Source organism: Pleurodeles waltl, chromosome 3_1 (genome assembly GCF_031143425.1).
Source record: "Pleurodeles waltl isolate 20211129_DDA chromosome 3_1, aPleWal1.hap1.20221129, whole genome shotgun sequence".
In the NCBI taxonomy this organism is placed as follows: domain Eukaryota; kingdom Metazoa; phylum Chordata; class Amphibia; order Caudata; family Salamandridae; genus Pleurodeles; species Pleurodeles waltl.
The window spans coordinates 77365189-77384488 of record NC_090440.1 but is presented as its reverse complement, the minus strand read 5'-3'; the positions used below and the strand labels follow the sequence as shown (position 1 = coordinate 77384488).

Here is a 19300-nt window from a genome sequence, read left to right as displayed (position 1 = left end):
GAATACTAAATCCTCACTGGTACCAGTGCTGGATTTATTATACAATATACCCAGGGGCTACCTGGGTGGCAGTCCAAACCAGCCTGCCACCACCAGACACAATTCTGGATCCCTGGGGTGAGAGCTCCTGCTCTTTGGCACCAGAAGACAAAGCCTTTCCTGGGCAGAAGTGTCACTTCTCCGTCCTCAGGAATGTGTCCTGCTCTGGCAGGAAGCTTCAAAGGCCATGCCACCTTTTGAAGCTCCACTCCAGCCATTTGCTGCTAGCAGCAGATGGCCACCCCCATCCCAGACCCCATTTTTGGCAGCAGGACTAGTGGGGAAAACACACAAAGGATAGGGGGAGTGGCCACCCTCAGGTATGGCAGACAAGGTGACCACTCCATTTCATTTTCCTCCATTTTGGATGGCAGAAAAATAGCCAACCAGGGTTAGGAATGTGACCCCTTCCCACAGGAAGAGGTCACATAGTGGGTGTAGCCACCCAAAGCTAAGTTGCCCATTGACCACTACCAGGAACCCCTCTAATGCCTGCTAAGTACAGTATTAAGTGGGCATCCCTAGACCTGGAAATCAGACTTGACGGACACAAAAGGCCAACGACAAAGGAGACCCAGGCTTGAGAACAGAAGTGCTGCTGCCAGAAGAAAAAGGCGCCAAACCCTGCCGGCTGCACCCAGGGCTCGGCAATCTCTCTTGAGGGGTTGACTGGATATCAGACGGACTTTAAGAAAAACCCCAGAGGACCTCCAACCTCCTTTAAAAAATAAATAATTGCCAAAGACTTTCCTCTGAGTGAAGGCATCTCTCCCTGAACCCTGCAGGCAAGGAACCAGATAAATGACCAGCCGCTGACCAACGAACCGGACACAGCTGCCTGACCAAATTCCACCCAGTGGACCCAGAGGACAAACCCTGCAAGTGTTCCACGTTTGGTGGTACTGCAACCTCCAGTTGCAGAGACGTGCCAAAGCCTGGGGTACTGGACCCCCAACGTCGGACACCCAGAAGAAAATTCCACACCGGACTCTCCGAGGTCCAGAAGCAAGCACCAATCGAGGGACTTCAGGTTACCCAAGAACCACCCCTCAGAGTGGCCCTGCTAACCTACAGTCCACCCTCCATTTACCTGCCCCTGGCTCCAAAGGCTCCTTGACGCATGACCCTTGGCTGACCTATCTGCAAAGGAGTAAACCAGCGAGCACCTTCCAACAAGAAGGGCACAGGTTTCTACTCTTGTTTTTTCCTTATCAAAAATAAGTCAGGAGAGTGGAGATCCATTCCAGACCTCAGAAAGCTCAACATTTTTTTTTTGAGAAAGCAATCGTTCCGCATGGTCACTCTAACAGACATCCTGCATATCCTGGACCTTTGGGATTGTATGACGACTCATTCCCATACACCCCAAACATATCAAATACATTCGCTCCACCATAGCTGGCACCCATTACCAGTTCAAAGTGCTTCCATTCGGCCTAAAATCAGCTTCCCGAATTTTCACCAAATGCCTGGCTCCAATTGCAGCTGTTGTCAGGAAGCTCGCTCACCAGGTATTCCCCTACCCAGGTGACTGGTTGCCAAAAGTGCAAACACATTTCCAAACATCCAGGATTGTATTACACGGTTTCACAAACTGGGACTTACATTAAACCTTCAAAAGTCCTCTGTGGTTTCACATCAAATCATAACCTTTCTAGGTTTCACTCTAGATACTAGGCATGACAAGGTGTTTCTTTCACTAGAAAGACAGCAAAGATTGACTCAGCTGGCCCTCAAGATCTCCAGAAGAAAGTCAGTTTCAATGTGTCTGTACCAGTCATTGCTCGTGATGTCATCTGCAATAAATCTCGTTACCTCCTTTGCAAGAGGAGCTACAACTCCAGTGGCTCCAGACAAAATGGTTGTTTGACGATCTCATAAAAATAACTCCAAGAGTGGTCCAAGTTCTGAGGTGGTGGTCCCACACTCCTCACATTTCCATGGGCCTCATGTTTCTACCATTAATACCAAACTTTACCATGACAACTGACACCTTTCTGGAAGGTTGTGGTGGACATCTCCAAGACTTGCAAATCCAAGGGAAATGGTCTACCACTCATATGTTCATGCATATAAACCCCCTGGAGCTCAAGGCCATCTGTCTCACTCTCCAGGCATTCTTACCTCGCATACAAGGATCCTCCGTGCTAGTACATACAGCCAATATGACTATCATGCACTACATAAACTTGGAGGTATGAGTTCTTTGGCTTTATCCCAGGAAACCCAGGACGCATAGCATTGGTTAACAGCACACAAAATTACTTTGAAGGCTGAGCATATAGCATACGCAGACAGTACTTTGATGGACACGTTCGACAGATCCCTAAAGAGCTGCCACGAGGAGAACTAAACAAGATTTTTCACCTGTGGGGCAAACTGGAGCTAGACCTCTTTGCTATGAAAGAAAACAACAAATGCTGCTTGTATGCCAGTCTGCAACCACTCCCCGGATTATGGGGGAATGCCTTTTTGATAAGATGGTACGGAATATATGTGTATGCTTTGCCCTCCATCCCCATGATATCTAGACTTGTCAGCGAGATGAAGGTGGAGAGGTGCTGCTTGATCCTAATAGCTCCAAAGTTGTCCAGGCAATACTGGTACACTGAGCTCCTCCTGCTGTCGGACCAAGCCGGTTCATCTTCAGACCAAACAAACCCTGCTGAAAAAGAACCGGGAAAAGCTCTGCACCCAGGTCCAGGTTCTCTCCAATTATATGCAAGGCTCCTGAATTTCATGAATTGCAGAATGTGAATATTCCTCAAGAATGCAAAGGTGTTCTTGCAAGTGTAAGAGCAGAATCAACTAACAAATCCTACAGGTTGAAATTAAAAAGATTCTGCTTATGGCGTCAACAATCCAGTCTGCATCCACTGGAAGCATCACCAGAGTAAATTTTGCCTTATTATAGCTCCATTAGGTTTAGTGGATGCGTCTGGGGAAAATACATCTTGCAGCAATATCCAGATGCAGACGTTCTACACAGGTTCCGTTGGTTTGCTCCACAAAGATAGTCAAGCAAGTCATGAAAGGCCTTTTCCGAGTATTTTCTCCAGTCCAAGCGCCTCTGCTGGAATGGCATCTGAACGTTGTTCTTTCTCAGTTAATCAAACCACCATTTGAACCAATTCATAAGACCGATCTAAAATTCCTTACCTGGAAAGTTGGCCACACTGTTGGCGTTAACATCCTTTAGAAGGGTGAGTGAGATTCAGGCGTTTACAACCTAAGAGCCTTTTTCTCCAGTTCAGATGAAGGGGATATTCTAAGGACTAATCCAAAATTCATTCTTAAAGTGCCTTCATAGTTTCACCTTAATGACCCTTCGATTTTACAATTGTTTTGGCCAAATCCTGTTACCCCAGCAGAGCAATCTCTGCATACACTGAACATAAAAAGATGTCTTAAGTTCTGTCTGCATTGTACCAGAAAGTTTCATAATTCCAAGCAACTCTTTGCTGCATATGGACTGTTTTGACGTGGCACACCTGTTACTAAAGCAACGATTGCAAGATAGATCTCTGCAACTATACAGTTTTGCCACTCCAAAACAGGCAAACCTCTTTCCTCCAAGGCACAGGCACACTTTACAAGGGCTGTCTCCACATCACCTTTCTTGTTCGCAGGGGTTCTTTGGAAAAGATCTGTCATGCTGCAATATAGAAGAGCATTCATACTTTCACACAGCACTATTGTCTGGATTCGGCGCACAACAGTGATGCAGCAGTTGGGCAGGCGGTGTGATAACATCTATTTCAATAAGGCAAGCCCATTTTGTTTCCAGTGTCACTTTACTGAATGTCTAGTATTTGATTATACATGTCTGTTAATACATTACAAAATGTGTATTATTATTATGATTATTTTGTAGCCCACCATCCACAAGATAATGGCATTACAATATGAAAATATTGCAAAACAGCTTGCTATTCGGATTCAAGCATGCAAATCTATGAAAGATCCAATACTGGAGAAGAAAATTAGTTACCTACCTGTAACTGCAGTTCTCTAGTATTTGTATCTTTCATAGATTCACATGCTAACCACCCTCCTCCCCATAGAGGTCCCCTTGTGTCTGTCTTCTTGCTATTTATCTCACTTGTGCTGGAAAATTTGGGAGACTGGAGCTTCTGTGGTGGGGGGGTTCTAAAGGGTGCTGTTGCCTGATTGGCTGGACTTCGGGTCTTCTCTAATGATGCAAATAAGCTGTGAAAGTGAATGCACTTTAACATGGTTTTCTATGGGAAGTTTCGCTATACTGCTGTTTGATGATACCGTGGGACTCCCACTTCGACGACTGGCAATGATTCAAGCATGTGCATCTGAGAAAGGTACCAGTACTGGAGAACTGCAGTTACAGGTAAGTAACTAATTTTCTTCCCAACCTAAAGGTCTCTTGATACCCTACTTTGTTTTATTTTCTGAAGTCCGATAGATGACTTGCATTCCCTTAGTCATCTTAAACAAGGACATATAGCGGCCATGTTTGCTACACAGGCTTGATTGAGGTGTCTGTCTGTCTGCAGAAAGTTACCTGAGGCCATTTGGGGCAGGAGGGACTGAGCAGTACCCTTCCTCCTGAAGTCCTCCCAATCCCGGACTCCGTCCAACTTGGACTACTTTTGACATGCGTCTGACATCAAGGTTTTCCTCCAAACACAGGTTGCGAGAATGCCACTCTGCATGTCCATGACCAGGGGCACTAAGGGAATCTATATGTACGTGGCGTGTTGTCAATGTTACGATCATACCCATTTTGTTGCGTCTCTTGTAATGTGTTGGGTCTCCTTACCAGTTTGTTTATTTTGTGCTGTCCGTTCCCTCAGATGCCCCTTTTCTCTGGAAAGGCCAGCAGCATTTACACTAGTTCAGGGGTGCTGTCCTGAGTATAAACAGTTAAATTGATTATGCAGTGGTTGGGATAATGCTTCTCTGCAGTTTTTCCCTGAAAGATTGTTAATGTTAGAATTATTTTGCCTTTAATCATCTTTTTTTCTCCACTAGGTTAAAAATTTCTGTGATGTTCATCCAGATTATGGCTCTCGGATCCAGGCCCTGTTGGATAAACACAATGCTGAAGCCATTGGGAAAAAGGTGAGTGAGGATCTCGCTTTCCTTTGGAATTACTTGACATTGTAGTACTTTTCATTTTGCAAGTTTTTCAGCCCTGGATGGTCTCGGCCTGGGCTTGCCAGAAGAATGGGATTTTAGCAAACCTTCAGGAATGGGAATGAACTAAGTTCTTTTCGGTTCTATTGGAGCACGTTTGTTGCATTTGTTTTTTGTAGTTTTGTTTATAAAGTGCTACAAAGACTAATCTCAAGCTAGGTTTACCCAGACTAAATTAACTTTGAACAAACAATTTTCTATCTGAGGACTTTAAAAGTTTTCCAGGCTTTCTGTGCTTGTGAAATACTGGCAGAGGCTGCCAATGTTGTTTAAAGGAAACTGATATAAAAGCAAAAAGCTGATTTAGAAACCAAACAATGAGAGGTATTTTGTTCAAATTATTCTGCTGCTTTTCCGTTTTTTTTTTTTAAATCTGAAAATAATGTACATCCAGGGTGTGTTCGCAGAGTGTTTAATAAATAGTTCTGTTTTGAATGAATTAAGTTTAGTCAGGGACGATGGCAAGGCCCACAACACCTTATTCCATTTCGTTGATGGCTTAAACACAAACCTCTGCTTGGTAGAACATGTCGCGCAGAGCCTGTTCTATTAATATAAACACGCAGGATCACAGAAGGTGTGGTGGCAGGACACTTTTGTCATCATAGGCTTGTAGGAAACCTGAAGCTTTCCCCTTTGAGTAATGTAGTGTGCAATATGCATTCTACTGTAGGTCTCTTTCAGACTGGAAGTACAAAGATAAAGTAGCTTAAGGTTATGTCTAGGACCAGAAATGATCCTGTGCTACAACTGACATTACCTCATAATTAACATGATCTGCTCATGCCAACATTATCCAAATGCAGTATGTAATCACTGCCTGCTTATTGTCGCAACATATTTGGGTGTAAGTGGAAAAAGGTTTGAGGTGTCCCACCACATACCAGAATTTCTTAAATGCAATTGCACGTCATTGCTGTGGCGGGTACGCCCGGTCAGACTACAGCACCATGACTTTTAAATGTCCATTTGCATCTTTTGAATGGCTATTGATAATTTCCAGTTTAGTATCACAAAAAAACAGATCTGCCTACTAAGAACATTGGACCATCTTTGAAATTTTGGAGCACATCTCTAACGTGAGCCTTACTACATTCTAGGACTGTCCACCTAGAGCGATACTGCAGTCTGCGTCAGTGTTCTGAAAGCCTAATGCTGGAAACTGGGACTGTGCCATCACCAAATCCAATTTCATCTAAATGAGGCCCAGTTTTAAGGCCACAGAATGTAAACTGTGGTTGTAGCGTACTCCTTATACAGTCACTGTACTCAGCTCCAGAGTTCTAACTGGCCTAGGTTTGTGTCCACCAGGTGCTGGGCCTGCATTTGACCTTTTCTGTGCCTTTTCCAGGGGCGGCTCCTTCACAGTGGCGAAGGAGCGTCGTCCACCTGGCTAAGAGCCAGCTGATGGAAAAAAAAAAAACCAATAGTTTACTATGTTTTAGCAGCTGGCTCAGCCAGAATGTGCAGAGAGGGGTGGGGCTGGGCCATTGGAGGGAGGAGGAGTGGAGTCACTGAGTGCCCTTAAGTGCGCATACCAGTTTGGCCGGCTGTCTTAGGCTTGCCAAACTGACATGTGCACTTAGCTTTCTCCAACCCGGCTGTGTTGCACTGCCAGGTTAAAGAAACTGCATGGACTCGCATGCAGTGTCTGAGTAGCAGTCCAAGCCCCTCAGTCCAATCCTGACGCTGCTCTCATGTGAAGCATTGCATGAGAGCAGCACCAGGATTGCCTGGGGGGAGTCTGTGCTGGTGTATCAGGGACTGCTAGGATACTATCATGAGAGACGCGCGAGGTGGGCGGCAGCATTGGGATAGTTACTTTTTAAATATTTTTTTTTGTCTTCCTATCTCTTATTAACCGAGTTAACTTTCAATAAAGATGCTTGAGCTCCAAAGTTCCCTTTTTTGTGATCCTTTGGCAATCCGGCATCCCTCCCTTCTGATGCATCACAAGTTCAAATAATGCTTCTGATGTCAGTAGAAGCACAGGGAGTTTGTTGAAATTAGCTCAGTTCTTTTCGAGTAAGGTCCTATTTAGTAAAGCCCTTTAAAAGAAATGCTGTTGATATAATGTGAGATTTTTATTTTTAGGGTCAAGCCTGCGAGTGCACGCGTTGGCGCATGCGCCTCACATGCGAGACACTTTTGTTCAGTAAAGGGCTTGGAGTCCGCATTTGTTGGTTTGTGTGGCACTCTTATTTACAGCCTCGTAATTGGTCAAGGCATGTCTGGCATCATTTCCGTTCCTCTCTGTGAGGCCGGGATCCAGCACTAATTGATTTAAACTTTAGTGCCCGTCCGCTGCTCCCGACGTGATTGATGTACTATTTTGTTCTAACTTCCAGTGCCCCGCAAACAGAAGGCTTGTGACTGGCAAAAACGTGCCCAGCAGGACAAACAAAATTGCAAAGTTTTATTTTAAAGCTAACTTTATTTTAAAGCTAACTTTATTTTAAAGCTAACTTTATTTTGAAGCTAACTTTATTTTATTTCGTTTGTCTTTTCTCAGTTGCCACTCGTTTTTTTTTTTTTGGTTTTGCTTTTTGGTTTTGCTTGTGGGCGCTGTTGTCAAAATATAACAATTAACTTGTTCAAAATATTCGAGACCCATTACGTTGCAGATGCTTGTTTTTCTTCAAGTTGCCTCATGGGCACATTATTAAATCAGGGGTCAAGCTAGTGCTTTCATGGCCCCATTGCATGCGGGACCTCTTTTTCCAAGAGTTATGCTCTCATGTATTATTGGGACACCGGGTACATTTTGAACGGGATTGGGAGTGACTTGCAAGTCAATGCGGTAGTAAATGAAAGTTGGTTAACTGACCATTGTGTCCTTGATCTAAAGTGCGTTTTTATTGTACAGTGCTGTACTTTGCTTACCTTGTGCAAGAATTTGCAGGTTTGTGTGGTGATTTCTGCAGTATTTTTCCTCGGGCTGGTGCATGTAGCGCAAATTCGCTCATGCAGAACTAGATGTATGCGGAAATGCACCAAAAGGATATTGCAAACATTGCTCATCTTTGTCAATATCTGAACATTCTTGTCTCACTTATTTCAGAATTCAGTCCGGACCTTTAAACCGCATGCCTCTCACCTGTCTGCAAGTGGAAAGTCCAACCTGTGAGCTCGGCAGCCGTGCTTGATCCGTCCTGAGTATCGCCCGCCATGAACCTTAATCAATAAACTGAAGATGGCAAATGTAGCAGCTGGCCAATGATAACATAACACAGTTCTACACTTCTGCTGTGATGCATACATAGCTATGTATGTCCTGTGAAGAACTGCTTCCTGTGATGAGAAAATAATCAGTTGCCTAGAGATGGTAGTTTGATGCGTAGGTTGCAATATCTTGATGTAGAATCCATTTACTCTGGAATTAATACACTGACAAAATTTCATTTCCATTCGAACTGCTTCTGTAATATGACTTACCCTGGCCAGAGGCTAATGAAGTGCATATTTTAGCCAACAGCAATTGTGTGAGCTTTTCACTAATTAAAGGTGGTTCAAGATATTTTTTCATCCAATCTGTTGACACTGGCAGTAAGATCAATTCCACACATCTGATTTGCTTGCTGTATTCAAATGAAGACAACTGACTTTGTTCCACATGTAGTCTGGAGTGAGTCTTTTTTTTATTTTTATTGAAGGCTAATTGAGAGTTGCAGGTTCAGATATTCCCCTAAATGCTTTCCGTTGCAGTTTAGCCAGTGATGACATTGGTGCCCTTGGCTTTCAGTGGCCTGAGTTAGTAAAACAAGTTGGCAGTCACTTGCAATGGTGAGACTGGTGGGCCCTGCACTTCGTGTATTCAGTCTCTTTCAATTTGCGATTGCCTACAAAGAGGACATCAATGCTCAACTCATGCCATTCTGCACATAACCTTTCAACCTTTGTGTCCTATTAAATGTGAAACCCATATGGTGGTTCAGTTTTCAACAACTGCACAATTGCCAACATTCTGTGTAAAATACCATTATTTTATTATGTACTTTGTTAATTATTGAAAATAGTGTTGGGTGGGAAGTACCTGAAACATGGCAAGCTTACTCCTAAAGATCTGGACTTAGCAGCTCATTTGTGAGGAACAGCCTATGAATGTAAGGCTTGAGTGCTACAAGTTGCAAGTCTATTCTCTGAAATATCCTTTAAATTCTGAGAGTTTGTTTTCTTTGTTAGATTAAGGCCACTTCCAAAATTACATGATATATGCTGAACTGTCTGTATGCTTTTCTACTTGTTAATTTTTGTTTGTATATTGATACATTAAGTTGATATGATTTTTTCAAAGAAGCCATTAATTGTTGCTGAAATAAACGCACTAACCCCAAAAAAGCTGTTTTGTGAGTATCTGCAAAGGGGGACTTGCAACAGTATGATACCGAGGCTTTTACGCTCAAAGTTTTCCATGCTGTACATTTATTTGTTTTCCTAGCTCATATGATGCCCGATTCCATCCTATGTCCATCACGAGGCATTCTTCATTATTCAAAACCATAATTCTGTTTGTGCACGTAAAGCATCATAACTGAACACTTAAAATATTACAATAAAAAATAAATTTTAAATGTGACCTGTCCTTTTTGGATTTCGGAAATCGAAAGACTGCATTGGTGATATGAGATCCAGCCCAGTGCCAATATTCTTGCCTACATTTGTCTTTTTTCCCTTCATGTAACTTGTTTGTTTTTTCCCCTTGGCCGATGTTATTTTGATAAGTTTTCTATTTTCCTCCACCCTTGGAGGACTTCTACATTTTTTGATTTTTCGACAGAGAATGACACTTATAAAATATTTTAATGATTAGAAGGGAGCAGGAGTATTCTGCAGTAGTAAATGCCATCGACCCAGACAGATACCTTTATAGAACTAGGACTGGGAGAACCAAACTGTGACAAACACCTGCACACACACACTCCCTCCATCTCTCCTACCTACAAGTGTGATTTATGTTCTAAATACATTACAAAATGAAACTCTATATGCTTTTTGCAGTGTGAAATCTCTTCTAGGTTCATATGCTGTGCATTATTTTCCTATGTAGTGGTTGGATCTGGAAGTGTACTTAATACATATGTATATATATTTTTACCAATTGGATGTCGTCTTGGGTGATGTCATTATGACTCACTAGAATGCCAAATGTAAGCCCACAATGCCCCCTAACACGACTTCCGGTGTATATTCTCAGGACAATGAGGAGCAGTTCCAGGATTTGGAAGGACATCTGCTGGGTGTCAATTATCATTGGAAGGTAGATACGTTTTTACCCTGGCTGTCGTCTGGTGGGTAGTGGACTGTCTACAAGGAAGAGTATTTTCTCTGAAGCTCCATGATACTATTTTGTATGATAAACATGTTGTTTAAGTTCTGTTAGAACGCAAACAAAAAGTTTTGTCATTTGACGAAATCTCAGTGTGTATGTTATGCCTCTCAGGAGCCTATAAGTCAGAAGATTGTAAATCTTGATCTTTTTCAAACTGAAAACTTTAATTCCCAGGATAAAAATCTTATTGGCAAGCTGGGCAATTGTAGACATGGCAAAGCAGACGAAATAAAAAGGAGACTGCTTTTTCAGAAGACAAGGATATGACTGAGTAGTCTCAGTTGAGACTATCATTCCAATTCTGATCCCGAAATAGTTTGTAATGGCTCGATTCACAAAAATCGTTTCGTGAAGAGTTTTATGAAATACTTCACAAAGCTAAGTCTACAATGCCCCCATTAAAAGATCTAATATGCCCGTGCAAAAAAACATCCTCAAAGCTGACAGATTGCAAGTCAAAACTTTCAAAGAAAAAAGGTTGCTTAAGGAAAAATCCTAGACTTTAAAAGAATATTCCCTGTAAGAGGGTGAATGACCACAAAATATATCCATTCTGTTCTAGGTTTAACCATACCAGGAAGGAAATTCAAAAGTGAGATTACAAATCCCACCCTTCTGGCTCCAACGAAAAGGTGACTGGGAAGTAGTTGCCCAAATCTAGCGACCCGATGTCCGAGCATGATCGAGTTCCAAAGGAGACAAAGCAATCAGAACTGATTTCTGCGCACAACCTAGTTTGAAAATCCAAAGAAAAGACATTGGGCTCTATGTTTGAGCATGAGAAGGCACAAAAGATTTAAAAAGTACTCGAAGCAAAGATTACACAATTAAGAAAAAAGAAACTGAATTTTAAAGCGGCTTTAAATATTCATAAAACTCCTAAACCTTTTGAAATTAAGACCTACAAAAGATAATGAAATCTTAAAACAAAAAGAAAAGTGAACATCCTGTGTTTCTCCACAATTTTTATATTGAGAAACAAATAGGAAAGAAAAACATAGAGGAGAATTACATTCAAGCACAACACCGCGGATCCAGTTTTGCAGTTCACTATAGAAGTAGAAAAATGATAAGATGTCAAGGCAGATTTGCTACAGGAAGAGGTTGAGCACTACCTGTGTATACCTTCACTTGTAATAAAAGAGCAGCAGGCGCATGTGAAGTGAAGATGTCTGTGTACTGAGGATGCTAATTTGTCACCTGAGACCTTAAGTCCTCAACAGAAAGCAGCAGCACTTTCCTGTGTCAGAAAGCATGAGAAAGGTGTATCCAAAATGAGCTACAGCAAGAGTATTAAACCCAAGAATTGATTAAATAAATAAGGCCTTCCAGCAAAATCCACAATACATAAAGTCACGTGTAGAGGCTGATTAGTTGATATCAGCTACAGCGAGGAAACAACTACAACCAACAGCCACTCATGGACAACACCTGAAAAGCTAGCAAGAGAAAACAGGTGATGATTCCAGCTGCCACTTAGTGGTGTATAGCTAATTTTAACACCTTATTAAATGGATACCCTTGTTAAACCTTGAGGAACGGTGGAAGAGTTGATTGAATATCATGTCAAAGATTTGCAAATGAGAAAAAATCAATTTTTTTAAAAAGGAAAACATATTGCTAAAATGTTTGAATTCTCTTCCAGGGGATCCTCATCAATAGTCATAAACATTGAATATTCCCGCCTTTGTGCTGGGACCCCGGAGCATATATAAAATACACACATATAAAGTATGAAATATGCACGAAAAATATATATAGCATTTTTAGTAGACATATTTTCATACTAAACTCCTATATACATGTGTAAAACAGCAATGCAGGCTATAATTATAAACAGGCTAAAATGCTTTATTTCTATGGATTTTTTTTTTTTTTTTTAATTCTTTACAAAATTACAATAAGAGAAAAAAATATATATCAACCAAAGCCCCAAAACTGGGCCTAGGGAAATAAGCAGTAGTAATCATCAGAGAAAAAGAGAAAAAAACGACATTGAAAAACAATGGAGCATTCTTAGCCAATAGGCTGCACGCAGGTTAACACAGGAGAACCATAAAAACTTTGGCACCGTGCCTTTAAGACCCTGAGCACCTCCAGTATCCCACCATGCCTCAGGGGTGAAGGAGAGGTGACAGTTGGTTCACAGTTAGGTTAGTTCTTTTTTCCGGCTTCTTCTGAGAGGATCCTGGAGCATTGAGCTCTCAGTTTTTCTGAGTTTTGCTTAGAAAAATACTTTAGAAAAGCGTTTTTTCCTACTTTACTTGACATCTAACATCTTTGTCTGAGTCTGGAAGTTTTTTCCTGACTGAAAAATGCCTTCACTTTTTGTGAAATGCCCTTCCTGTGGGAAGAAGGCGGCCCAGTCAGATCCACACACTCTCTGCATTGTGTGCTTGCCTCAGAGTCACTGCCCTGACACTTGCAAACACTGCAAGAACATGTCAAAGAGGACTCTGAAGGACAGGGAAAAGATCAGGCTTCATGGGCTTCACGAGAGGCAGAAAACATCATCCTCTTCGCTTCCCAGGCAGCCAACAAGCCACTCTCAGGAGAGACAGGCTAGATGGACGTCAGCAGGTAGGAAGATACCTGTTTGTTCCCCGTCGACGTCGTCGCTGCCACCATCTCACCACCATAGATCGACGGCGACCCGACCGACGTCGAAGGATACGATGTCGAGAGAACATGGCCACCGCAGGGGCACATCTCCGTCGACGGCAACCCGCCGATCAACGTCGAGCCATCACCGGCGTGCCCATTCGCCGCCGAAGGCCTCGCACCCCTCGACGTCAAGAAAGGCGACGTCGAAATCGCCCCAACGGCGAGAGCGAGGACATCTGCCTTCGGCTCCCCACCGCTCGATGTCGAGGCATACGACGGTGAGCAGGTCGCGGTCCAGAGATCGCCGTTCGACGTCAAGACACTCAACGTCGAGACTGGAACAACCGGCGGCAATCCCTTCGACGTCATTGCGGCTGTCAACGTCGACGCAGGTATTACCTGTCTTGCAGGGAGCAGAGCATCGGCTTCCGCCACCAGATAAGACCACTCCATCTCCAGTGGTCTCTATAAGAAGTGGTTCATCACGGTCGAGAGCAGCATTGTCGGGGCATGTCTCACCCATCAATTTGTCACCAAGATGGTTGGAGAGCCTTAATAGACCAACGGCCTCCACGGACTCGCAGTATTCAAGGATGTACTCTCCTACTGCCTCTCTCCCGAGAACACCATCACCGACAGCGCGGGCAGGACGGGCTCGTTCTGCTTCTCGCCAGCCGACCACGAGGCCTGGGCGCTCTGCTACAGCATCTCGCAGCAGGTCACGTTCCCAGCAACGATCTAGGTCACGATCAAGACACAGAAGGTCGCCTTCTTGGTCATCGTCAGGGTCATCCGTCAGATTCCTTAACAGATTCTCCACCAGCTAGGGTTTCACCGGTGGACGACATCACTACTTTTAATGAGGTGCTTCTCAGGGGAGCGCAGAAGCTAAACATAGAGGTTCCAGAACCATCAACCTCCTCATCCGTCATTTTTGAGACTCTACAGCATAGAGCGGTTTCGAAAAAGCTACTGCCGCTAGTGCCTGGTCTGTTGCAACCAACCATGGACACCTTTTTAGCGCCAGCCACCCTCAAATCGGCTCCTGCTATGATTTTGAAAAAATATAAAGCACCTGAACAAGATCCTTTATTTCTCAGAACGGATCCGCCGCCAGACTCAGTCATATTGCCCGCAGCCCGAAAAACTCACTCAGTAGCATCATCCTCCACGGTTCCACTGAACAAGGAGAGCAGACATCTAGACTCTCTGGGGAGAAAAATGTGCGGCACGGCTGCATCTATGATGAAGATCTCAGCGCGTCTGCACTCCTAGGCAGATATGACCGTTCACTGTGGGACTCTTTGAACACGTTCACAGAAAAATTACCTAGAGAGGACAGGCAGGACTTCCAAAAGATCCTTCAAGAGGGATGTCTGGTTTCCAACGAGGTCATCAGCGCCGCGGCAGATGGGGCAGACTTAGCTGCACATGGATACGCACATGGGATTTGTGCAAGAAGGTCTTCCTGGTTGAGAGTGACTGGATTAAAACAGGAAGCACAACAGCGTATCCTAAATCTTCCGTTCAACGGGAACTCGCTGTTTGGTACCCATACGGACGAAGAAATGGCGCGCATGAAGACGGAAGTGGACACCATGAGGGCAGTAGACCTGGAGAGGAAGAAGGACTTCAGGCGAAGATATAGGCCTTATGACAGGTGCCCTTTCCAGCAGAGGGTTCAAACCCCTCACTGGTCCCAGAGGCCACAGCAGAGGCAAGGACGCCCGCTTTTTCAGTCTCGTAAGGCCACGAGGGAATGAGGGTCAAGTAGACCACAACAGTCCACACCCAAAGTGCCGGCCAAACAATGAGGACTCACTTCTCTTAACACTGTGCACCACTCCGGTGGGGGGGAAGTATCACAGACTTTATTCACGAGTGGCGTGTATAGGAGGCTGGCCTGGTTTGTAGTGGGTACCAAGGGGTACTTACACTCTGCACCAGGTCCAGGTATCCCTTATTAGTGTAGAAGAGGTGTCTAGCAGCTTAGGCTGATAGAAAAGGTAGCTTAGCAGAGCACCTTAGGCTGAACTAGGAGGCGTGTAAAGCTCCTACTATACCACTGGTGTCATATGCACAATATCATAAGAAAACACAATACACAGATATACTAAAAATAAAGGTACTTTATGTTCGATGGCATCTGTCGCTGGAGATACACATGTTTTGCATAGCTCGCCATCTGGTGTTGGGTCGGAGTGTTACAAGTTGTTTTTCTTCGAAGAAGTCTTTCTAGTCACGGGACCGAGGGACTCCTCCTCTTTGTCTCCATTGCGCATGGGCGTCGACTCCATCTTCGATTGTTTTTTTTCCGCCATCGGGTTCGGACGTGTTCCTTTTCGCTCCGTGTTTCGGGACGGAAAAACAGTTAGAACTTCGGAAAAATACGTCGGTATTGTTTCGTTCGGTATCTGGATTAGATAGAATCGACACCGAATCGGGAAGAGTTCCAGAAACCCTTTGGGGTATTTTCCATCCCCCTTCGGGGCCTGGTCGGCCCGACCGCGTGTAACGTCGAGGCTGATGGAACGGACCCCGTTCCGATTCTGCCCTAGATGCCACAACAAATACCCATATACAGACCAACATTCGGTCTGTAACCTGTGCTTGTCGCCCGAGCACAGAGAAGAAACCTGTGAGGCCTGTCGTGCGTTCCGGTCCCGAAAAACACTCCGTGACCGACGAGCCAGAAGACTTCAGATGGCGTCCACGCCGACAGGACACCGAGAGTTCGAGGAGCAAGAAGGAGCTTTCTCGATCCATGAGACAGACTCGGACGAATTCGACGAACATGAAACAGTGATTATGACGTCGAAAATAGCACACAAGAAAGGTGACAAGGCCCAGGGGACGCCACTGCCGGCAGGCCATGGCTCAACCCATAAAGTCGGTGACCGACCATCGGCACCGAAAAAGGCCGAAAAAGTGCCGAGATCGTCCGACTCCGGTCGAGACACAGGCACCCAGCCATCTCGGGACCGAGATAGTGCTGCAGACAGAGATCGACGCCGAGATAGCGGAGCCGAAACTGCTCGACGCAGAGACAGCGGCACCGATGAGGATCGGCGCCAAGAGATCTCGACTCCGAAAAAGAAAAAGGTGGCCTCGGAGCCGAAAAAGAGCGCGGATATAGTTTCGGTACCGAAAAGACCTGCAACCGAGCCAACTAAAGGTTCCTATTCAGAGGAGCAATCAATGTCCACTCAAATGAAAAGGCATACATTTGAAGAAGAGTTACAATCCACCGAAGTGGACCATACTCAAAGACGGATTTTTATACAAAGTGGAACGGGGAAGATAAGCACCCTTCCCCCTATCAGAAGAAAAAGGAGGCTTGAGTTTCAACAGGAACAAGCACCACAAACAAAAATGGTGAAAAAGGTAACTCCGCCACCTTCTCCACCTGTAACACACATTTCACCGGCACAATCTCCGTCACATTCCCCGGCTCACACCACCATGAGCCAAGATGACCAAGACCAAGACGCCTGGGACTTATACGACGCACCAGTGTCAGATAACAGTCCAGAAACGTACCCTTCAAAGCCCTCACCACCAGAAGACACCACTGCTTATTCACAAGTGGTAGCTAGAGCAGCAGAGTTCCACAACGTGTCCATGCACTCTGAACCGGTTGAGGATGACTTCCTGTGCAACACCCTCTCCTCCACCCATAGCTCCTACCAAAGCCTGCCTATGCTCCCAGGAATGCTTAGGCACGCAAAGGAAATATTCAAAGAACCAGTCAAGAGTAGAGCTATAACACCAAGGGTGGAAAAGAAATATAAAGCACCTCCAACAGATCCTGTTTTCATCACCTCACAACTGCAACCAGATTCGGTCGTGGTGGGAGCAGCTCGAAAGAGAGCTAACTCTCACACATCAGGTGATGCACCACCCCCTGATAAAGAGAGCCGCAAGTTCGATGCAGCCGGGAAGAAAGTCGCAGTACAAGCTGCAAACCAGTGGCGCATCGCTAACTCTCAGGCACTTCTTGCGCGCTATGATAGAGCCCACTGGGATGAGATGCAACACCTCATTGAGCATCTACCCAAGGATCTACAAAAGAGGGCGAAACAGGTTGTTGAGGAGGGGCAGAACATTTCAAATAACCAAATACGCTCCTCCATGGATGCAGCGGACACAGCGGCAAGAACAATTAATACGGCAGTAACTATAAGAAGGCACGCGTGGCTACGAACCTCTGGTTTTAAACCAGAGATACAGCAGGCAGTGCTCAACATGCCATTCAATGAGAAACAACTGTTCGGACCTGAAGTGGACACTGCAATCGAGAAGCTTAAAAAGGATACAGACACTGCAAAAGCCATGGGCGCACTCTACTCCCCGCAGAGCAGAGGCACTTTCAGCACCTTCTGCAAGACAACATATAGAGGGGGGTTTCGGGGTCAAAGCACACAAGCCAGCACCTCACATTCAACACCATCCACCTATCAGGGACAGTACCAAAGGGGAGGATTTCGGGGCCAATACAGGGGAGGACAATTCCCTAGAAACAGGGGAAAATTTCAAAGCCCCAAAACACCTGCAAGTAAACAGTGACTCACACGTCACCCATCCCCTCCACACAACACCAGTGGGGGGAAGAATAAGTCAATATTACCAAGCGTGGGAGAAAATAACAACAGACACTTGGGTCTTAGCAATTATCCAACATGGTTATTGCATAGAATTTCTACAAATCCCTCCAAACACACCACCAAAGATACAGAATATATCAAAACAACATTCAGACCTCCTAGAAATAGAAGTCCAAGCTTTACTGCAAAACAACGCAATAGAATTGGTACCAAAAACACAAAAAAATACAGGGGTTTACTCACTGTACTTTCTAATACCAAAAAAGGACAAAACACCGAGACCAATCCTAGACCTCAGAACACTAAACACCTACATGAAATCAGAACACTTTCACATGGTCACGCTACAAGAAGTGTTACCATTGCTAAAGCAACACGACTACATGACGACCTTAGATCTCAAGGACGCGTATTTTCACATACCAATACATCCGTCGCACAGAAAATATCTAAGGTTTGTATTCAAAGGAATACATTACCAATTTAAAGTATTGCCGTTTGGTTTAACAACCGCACCAAGAGTATTTACGAAATGTCTAGCAGTAGTGGCTGCACACATCAGAAGGCAGCAAATACACGTATTCCCTTATCTAGACGACTGGCTAATCAAGACCAACTCACTGACAAAGTGCTTACACCACACAAATCAGGTCATACAAAACCTCTACAAACTCGGTTTCACCATCAACTATGCAAAATCACACATTCTACCGTGCAAGGTACAACAATACCTAGGAGCCACAATAGACACAGCAAAAGGATTAGCCACTCCAAGTCCACAGAGGATTCAAAATTTCCACAAGATCATACAACGCATGTATCCAACACAAAGAATACAAGCAAAGATGATATTACAACTCCTAGGCATGATGTCCTCATGCATAGCCATTGTCCCGAACGCGAGACTGCACATGAGGCCCTTACAACAGTGCCTATCATCACAATGGTCACAAGCACAGGGTCACCTTTTAGATCTGGTGTTGATAGACCGCCAAACATACCTCTCGCTTCTATGGTGGAACAGTATAAATTTAAACAAAGGGCGGCCTTTCCAGGACCCAGTGCCACATTACGTAATAACAACAGATGCTTCTATGACAGGGTGGGGAGCACACCTCAATCAACACAGCATACAAGGACAATGGAACGCACATCAAACAAAACTGCATATAAATCATTTAGAACTGCTAGCAGTTTTCCAAGCGCTAAAAGCATTTCAACCAATCATAACTCAAAAATACATTCTTGTCAAAACAGACAACATGACAACAATGTATTATCTAAACAAACAGGGGGGGACACACTCCACACAGCTGTGCCTTCTAGCACAAAAGATATGGCAATGGGCAATTCTCAACCACATTCGCCTAATAGCACAATTTATTCCAGGGATCCAGAATCAACTTGCAGACAATCTCTCTCGAGATCACCAGCAGGTACACGAGTGGGAAATTCACCCCCAAATCCTAAACACTTACTTCAAACTTTGGGGAACACCTCAAATAGACTTATTCGCAACAAAGGAAAACGCAAAATGCCAAAACTTCGCATC

The 19300-nt window shown here is 44.4% G+C and overlaps 1 protein-coding gene across 1 annotated transcript in view; it reads left to right on the top strand.

Moving 5' to 3' along the window:
* The window catches only part of LOC138283777 (catalase), a 174395-nt gene extending 164613 nt beyond the window's left edge, over positions 1-9782 (top strand). Inside the window, exons 12-13 of the mRNA XM_069221848.1 lie at positions 5047-5136; positions 8273-9782. Coding sequence (XP_069077949.1) covers positions 5047-5136; positions 8273-8338 — 156 coding nt within the window. The 3' untranslated portion in view covers positions 8339-9782. The remainder of the gene's footprint in view (positions 1-5046; positions 5137-8272) is intronic.
* The last annotated feature ends 9518 nt before the right edge of the window (positions 9783-19300 follow it).